The 7,759-nt window shown below is 38.1% G+C and overlaps 1 protein-coding gene across 8 annotated transcripts in view; it reads left to right on the forward strand.

Moving 5' to 3' along the window:
- Positions 1-7,759, forward strand: part of HIPK3 (homeodomain interacting protein kinase 3) — a 100,561-nt gene that overhangs the window by 30,882 nt on the left and 61,920 nt on the right. For all 8 annotated transcript variants that reach the window (XM_017514256.2, XM_017514260.2, XM_017514258.2 and 5 more), the window contains exon 2: positions 3,822-4,920. In XM_017514256.2, the coding sequence (XP_017369745.1) occupies positions 3,824-4,920 (1,097 nt within the window). In that variant the 5' untranslated portion in view covers positions 3,822-3,823. The remainder of the gene's footprint in view (positions 1-3,821; positions 4,921-7,759) is intronic.

A 7,759-nucleotide genomic window follows, 5' to 3' on the forward strand; every position in this document is an offset into this window, starting at 1 on the left:
TGGTGAAACCCCATCATTAGAAAAAATAATAATAAAAATAAAAAAAAAACCTGTTGTGGATAAGATTGGAAGCCTCACAAAAGTGCATTAATGGATGAGTTTGATACATTTAGCAGGAGTTGTCAGTGTGGTTTTGCTTCATTAAAAGAATGATCAATTGATAGTTTTGAAATCTCTTCTGATTAAAGATATGGAATAGATGTCAGTAGATGCCAGTGAGATGGTTTGGAACTCCAGAATTTCAATTTATGATTTTCTCCTCCACAGTGAACATCAAGTCTTAATTTGTTTAGTAAGGATTTGTAGCTGATTTATTAGGGCCAAGTCAAATTAGGAATGTGGTAGATTGTGCACAAGAAAATTTTTAGGAAGCTGAAGGAGGTATAAATTTGTGCCTTTTATCTGAACGACGGTGCATTTACTTGTTCCTTTTACCATACCTTAGCTATGTGACTGTGGGCCAGTTATCCAGTCTTAGTAAACTTTACTTTTCTTTCTTTCTTTCTTTTTTTTTTTTTGAGATGGAGTCTTGCTCTGTTGCCCAGGCTGGAGTGCAGTGGCTCGATCTTGGCTTACTGCAACCTCCACCTCCTGGGTTCAAGTGATTCTCCTGCCTCAGCCTCTCCAGTAGCTAGGATTACAGATGCATACCACCATGCCTGGCTAATTTTTGTGTTTTTAGTAGAGATGGGGTTTCACCATGTTGGCCAGGCTGGTCCCGAACTCTTGACCCCAAGTGATCCTTCCTCTTTGGCCTCCCAGAATGCTGGCATTACAGGCGTGAGCCACTGTGCCTGGCCAACTTTTCTTTTCTTTTCTTTCTTTTTTTTTTTTTTTAAGACGGGGTTTCACCATGTTGGTCAGAGTGGTCTTGAACTCATGACCTCAGGTGATTTGCCTGCCTTGGCCTCCAAAGTGCTTGGATTACAGGCGTGAGCCACCATGCCTGGCCAACTTTAGTTATCTTAAAAGCAAATTGGAAAGATACTGCTATGATTAGATAAAATATTGTAAATAAAGTGTTAAAACTGTTGAATAGTAAGTGCTCAGTAGGTGGTTGCTCTTATTTTTAATATTATGGACGTTACAGATTGTGATGGTAATCTGTTGATTCTGAGTTAAAGAACTGATGTTTGTGATTTGTTAAAGGAGTATGAGACTATACAGTTAATATAATACAGATTTTTAAATTGTAGAAAATGAAGATATTTCAACAAACCAACATTTATTGAATACCAACTCTATATCCTTGGCACTTTGCTTTAGATCTAATGTGACAGATGTATACAGTGAGAAGAATTTACGAACTACTGGGAGAGCATTGAATGCTTACCTCTGTCTGGAGGGTGAGTTTGTTTTTGGAGAGGCTTTAGCAAGAAGATAATACTTTACTTTGAAATCTAAGAGAGTTTTAATAATGTTCAATAGTAGATGTGAGTCAGGGTGCAGTGGCTCATGCATGTAATCCCAGCATTTTGGAGCCTGAAATGGGAGGATCAATTGAAGCCAGGAGTTGGAGGCCACAGTGAGGTATGATTGTGCCACTGCACTGCAGTCTAGGCGAGACCTTGTGAAAAGAAGAAAGGGGGCCAGGTGCCGTGGCTCACACCCGTAATCCCAGCACTTTTAGAGGCTGAGGTGGGCAGATCACAAGGTCAAGAGATTGAGACCATCCTGGCCAACATGGTGAAACCCTGTCTCTAGTAAAATACAAAAAATTAGCCGGCATGATGGTGCACACCTGTAGTTCCAGCTACTAGGGAGGGTGAGGCAGGAGAATCGCTTGAGCCTGGGAGGCAGAAGTTGCAGTGAGCTGAGATTGTACCACTGCACTCCAGCCTGGTGACAGAGCAAGACCCTGTCTCAAAACAAAAAAAAAGAAGAAAGGGTAGATGTGTAGAAAAACATTAAGAAAACATAATGCAAAGTTCCTGTATCTGGCTTCTCAGCTTTTTATACCTGATCATTTGTATTAGGATTTTACCATTAGGGAAACTCCCAGATAATTCTGTGCAAGTAGAAAACACGGAGTATTACTTAAAGTGATGATTCTATCAAATGGTGCTTTTGATGTATGTGTTTATATATTGTTGTAGCAGACCATGTAGACGGAAGGCAGATCGAAAACCTGTGTAATTATTACTTTTTCTAGCTATGGTCCTGAGGATTCATTCTTGTATATGTATGTTTTGAGTTCCTATAGACAGGTCAGCAGTTGCTAGGTTGATTTCATATTTTATAAATTCTGAGTTGGTAAAATAAGGTCATAGGGTAGAACATTAAGTATGCCATCATAAAACTGGATCCTTTCTTATCTATGTCATATCTGAATCAAATAATGTTTATAAAATCATTATATACTTAATGGTTGTGTGTTAAGAATGTTGGCTGTTTCACCCTCAGTAACTTTACATGCTTTTTGGATGCAGGCATAAAATAAATAGAATGTCATTCAGTCCTTGAGAACCTTAGAATGATTTTAAATCTATTTAAAATATATGAGTGAACTAAGGACTATATTTGGAGGAAGTTTAAAGGAATATCCATATAATAAAGTACAAATTCAGAAGAATGGGAACACAGATATAACTGGGTAGAAAGTCATTAACTTGTCTTTGTAATATAATGCTTTTTAAGATCAAAGGATAACATATTTAGTAAGTAGAATGTAGGATCAGCTATTCATGAAATGGGCACCCTAATTTTATTTAAAACACCTGCCAAAAGACTGGGTGTGGTGGCTCATGCCTATAATCCTAGCACTTTGGGTCAGGTAATCCGCTCCCTCTCTACTAAAAATACAAAAATTAGCTGAATGTGGTGGCGGGTGCTTGTAATCACAGCTACTCGGGAGGCTGAGGCAGAAGAATCGCTTGAACCCAGGAGGCCAAGGTTACAGTGAGCTGAGATTGCACTATTGCACTCCAGCCTGTGTAGCAATAGCTAAACTCCTTCTCAAAAAAAAANAAAAAAAGAAATCCCTGCCTCTCTCTTTCTCTCTCTCTCTATGTATATATTGTTAAAGGAGACATAGGTAATTTTTTCTTCCTGAGGCAATTCTTGGGCTTTAGGTTTAAGAAATATGGCTATAAACTATGTTTATGTAATGTGTATTTTCTTTGCTTGTCATTGGTTCATAAGTTTTAATTTGGTACTAGAATGTTTTGTCAAATGTGTACAGTTGAAGGATCTGTACTTTTTTTTTGAGACAGAGTCTTGCTCTGTCTCACAAGGTGAAGTGCAGTGGTGCAATCTTGGCTCACTGCAACCTCTGCCTTCTGGGTTCAAGTGATTCTCCTCCCTCAGCCTCCCAAGTAGCTGGGACCACAGGCATACACCAGCACGCGTAGCTAATTTTTGTATTATTATTAGAGTTGGGGTTTCTTTACCATGTTGGCCAGGCTAGTTTCGAACTCCTGACCTCAAGCCATCCAACTGCCTCAGCCTCTCAAAGTGCTGGGATTACAGTGATCTGTACTTTACTTTTGAGGGAAAATGGTTGGCATCGTTTCTAGGGCATAATGGCCATTTCAGCTTCTCAGTAAATATTTGTAAAGTAATTAAATGCGCTTGATTCTTTATTCTCAGCCTTTTAATGCAATCCCCAGAATAGCTGAAACACCAATTAACTAAAATGGAGATATTAAAGATAGTTATCTTCTCCAAGGGGAAAAAAAAACCATCTTAGCGAAAATTGATTACTTTTTTTTACAAATTGTGAATTTGACCATTAAGAATTTTGTTCCTGAGATTTAAAATTAAAAAAAAAAAATTGTTGACATTAATATTTCTTCTTTCCCTCCCCCCCTTTTTTTTGGCAGGTATGGCCTCACAAGTCTTGGTCTACCCACCATATGTTTATCAAACTCAGTCAAGTGCCTTTTGTAGTGTGAAGAAACTCAAAGTAGAGCCAAGCAGTTGCGTTTTCCAGGAAAGAAACTATCCACGGACCTATGTGAATGGTAGAGACTTTGGAAATTCTCATCCTCCCACAAAGGGTAGTGCTTTTCAGACAAAGATACCATTTAATAGACCTCGAGGACACAACTTTTCATTGCAGACAAGTGCTGTTGTGTTGAAAAACACTGCAGGTGCTACAAAAGTCATAGCAGCTCAGACGCAGCAAGCTCAAGTGCAGGCACCTCAGATTGGGGCGTGGCGAAACAGATTGCATTTCCTAGAAGGCCCCCAGAGATGTGGATTGAAGCGCAAGAGTGAGGAGTTGGATAATCATAGCAGCGCAATGCAGATTGTCGATGAATTGTCCATACTTCCTGCAATGTTGCAAACCAACATGGGAAATCCAGTGACAGTTGTGACAACTACCACAGGATCAAAACAGAATTGTACCACTGGAGAAGGTGACTATCAGTTAGTACAACATGAAGTCTTATGCTCCATGAAAAATACTTACGAAGTCCTTGATTTTCTTGGTCGAGGCACGTTTGGTCAGGTAGTTAAATGCTGGAAAAGAGGGACAAATGAAATTGTAGCAATCAAAATTTTGAAGAATCATCCTTCTTATGCACGTCAAGGTCAAATAGAAGTGAGCATATTAGCAAGGCTCAGTACTGAAAATGCTGATGAATATAACTTTGTACGAGCTTATGAATGCTTTCAGCACCGTAACCATACTTGTTTAGTGTTTGAGATGCTGGAACAAAACTTGTATGACTTTCTGAAACAAAATAAATTTAGTCCCCTGCCACTAAAAGTGATTCGGCCCATTCTTCAACAAGTGGCCACTGCACTGAAAAAATTGAAAAGTCTTGGTTTAATTCATGCTGATCTCAAGCCAGAAAATATTATGTTGGTGGATCCTGTTCGGCAGCCATACAGGGTTAAAGTAATAGACTTTGGGTCGGCCAGTCATGTATCAAAGACTGTTTGTTCAACGTATTTACAATCTCGGTACTACAGGTAGGTGACAACTGCATACTTTTTGGTTATTAATGAATGTTAAATTTCTTCTAAATGAAATAATATTGTGTGTGGTTGTGGTATAAGAGACTGCTTCAGTTAAATAAGGAAATCAAGAGAAGACCAATTTAGCTTTGTTTTAAAGAGATTTTAAAATGCAAGACATAAAATTTCCCCAAGCAGAATAGAAATCTCCACTGCAAAGTTCCATGCTAAAGACATCTGGTTATTTTTATTTTAAATGGAAGACTTGAAGGAATAATAGATGATTAATAATGATCAAACAGAAGTCTTTAAATGTTGGAAAGTATTTATTTACCGTAATTTTTGTATATATCTTTGGGCGTTTCAGTACTTGAGAGAAATAGTTTATTAAAGACGTAATCGTATTTGACTGAACATTTAGAAAAATTATATACAGGTTTGAGTAGCCCCTATCTGAAACTCTTGGGACCAGAAGTATTTTGGATTTCAGATTTTTCAGATTTTGGAATATTTGCACAGCCAACTAGTTAAAGCACCGCAAATCTAATAGTTTGTTTCCTTTGGGTGTCATCTCATTGCCCAAAATGTTCAGATTTTTGGATTTGGGATACTCAACCTGTATAAGAATTTAGAAAGTTATTCTGATTAATGATTTTAAGATTCAAATATACTTCTTTGGTTCCCATGAATCTTTAGGTCACCTGATTATAACCAATTTTATTATGTTCTATCCACATATATACTATGGGTATGCTTGGTGCTGGGAGGAAGTTAAAGAAGAAAATAATGCCCATGTAAATATTGATAAAGTGCTACAATGTCATGATTAATATAACACTATCCTGAAGTACAATAGATAGTGTGAGGGGCTAATGATTACCAAGATTCAGAATATCAAAAACTCATTCTGGAGTGTAAAATGGCTTTGAATTCATAGTTTAATAACTTTGAGCATAAGTTATTTTCATGTAAGCCTGAATGAATTTATAATCTTGGTATACGCCACAGCCCTACAAGGTCCAACATGATGGACCTGCCATGAAATATAGACAAATATAGGATCTGTCAATATTAGTCATTCATAAGTTAATAGATAAAAACATGCTGTTTATTGTTAGAAATGGTTAGAACATGGTGGATATAAATTTAGACCCACCAAGGGGTATTTTCTGATACTGCATCTGCCTTTGCACTGTACCTGATTACCCCTCTTGCAAGTATATGCTGTAGTGCCCAATGCAAAATAAAGGAGATATTAATTATCTCCTACACAAATCAACTCTAAATATATGCCCTACCAGTAGGTTATCAGAAGGAATTGCACATTTCTGTGACTAAGTGATAGTAAAGTTTATTAAAATATGTATTAGAGTCAGGCTTGGTGGCTCACACCTGAAGTTTGAGCAATTTGGAAAGTGGGAGGATTGCTTTAGGCCAGGAGTTTAAGACCAGCCTGGGCCACAGAGACCCTGCTTCTACCGAAAAAGAAAAAATAATGAGCCAGGAATGATGGTAAGTGCCCATAGTCTTAGTTACTCAAGAGGTTGAGGTAGGAGGATCCCTTGAGTGCAGGTGTTAGAGGCTACAGTGAGCTATGATAATGCCTTTGCACTCCAGCCTGAGTGATAGAGTGAAATCCTCTTGCAAACAACAAAAAAGGATATATTAGAAATTAGAAATATAGCCTAATATACCCCGTTTTAAAAACATTTTTATTTTTATGGATTCATAATAGGTATATATATTTATGGGGTATATGACTTTTTGATATAGGCATACAATGCATAATAATCATATCAGGGTAAATGGAATATTCTTTTTTTTCAAGCATTTGTCATTTCTTTGTGTTACAAACATTCCAATTAGACTCCTTTAGTCATTTTTAAATGTGCAATTAATTGTTGACTGTGGTCACTCGGTTGTGCTGTCAAATACAAGATGTTATTCTTTCTAGCTATATATTTGTATCCATTAACCATCTCTACTCCCTGCCCCCAGCTACTACCCTTCCCAGACTCTGGTAACCATGATTCCACTCTATATCTCCATGAGTTCAATTGTTTTAATTTTTAGCTCCCACGTATGAGTTAGAATATTGTGAAGTTTTGTCTTTCTGTGCTTGGCTTATTTCACGTAACATGATGCCCTCCAGTTCCATCCATGTTGTTACAATTGACAGGATCTCATTCTTTTTCTCCATTGTGTATATGTACCATATTTTCTTTTCTTTTCTTTTCTTTTTTTTTGAGACAGAGTCTCGCTCTGTCACCCAGGCTGTAGCACAGTGGCGCAATCTCAGCTCACTGCAACCTCCGCCTCCTGGGTTCAAGCAATTTTCCTGCCTTAAGCCTCCTGAGTAGCTGGAATTACAGGCACACACCACCATGCCTAGCTAATTTTTGTATTTTTAGTAGAGATGGGGTTTTACCACATTGGTCAGTCTGGTCTCAGACTCCTGATGACTAGTGATCCACCCTCTTTGGCCTCCCAAAGTGCTGGGATTACAGGTCTGAGCCACTTTGCCTGGCCTGTACCACATTTTCTTTATCTATTCATCTGTTGATGGACACTTAGGTTCATTCCAAATCTTGGCTATTGTGAGTAGTGCTGCAGTAAACATCAGATTGTAGATTTATCTTTAATATACTGACTTTCATTCTTTTGGCTCTGTATCTTAGTGTATTCTTGATTGTGTGAGTTTTAGTAGTAGAGTGCTAGATACCATTAAAACTTTTTAGAAGGCCGGGCACGGTGGCTCAAGCCTGTAATCCCAGCACTTTGGGAGGCCGAGGCGGGTGGATCACGAGGTCAAGAGATCGAGACCATCCTGGTCAACATGGTGAAACCCCGTCTC

The sequence above is a fragment of the Cebus imitator genome, unplaced genomic scaffold (assembly GCF_001604975.1).
Source record: "Cebus imitator isolate Cc_AM_T3 unplaced genomic scaffold, Cebus_imitator-1.0 Scaffold521, whole genome shotgun sequence".
Taxonomy (NCBI): domain Eukaryota; kingdom Metazoa; phylum Chordata; class Mammalia; order Primates; family Cebidae; genus Cebus; species Cebus imitator.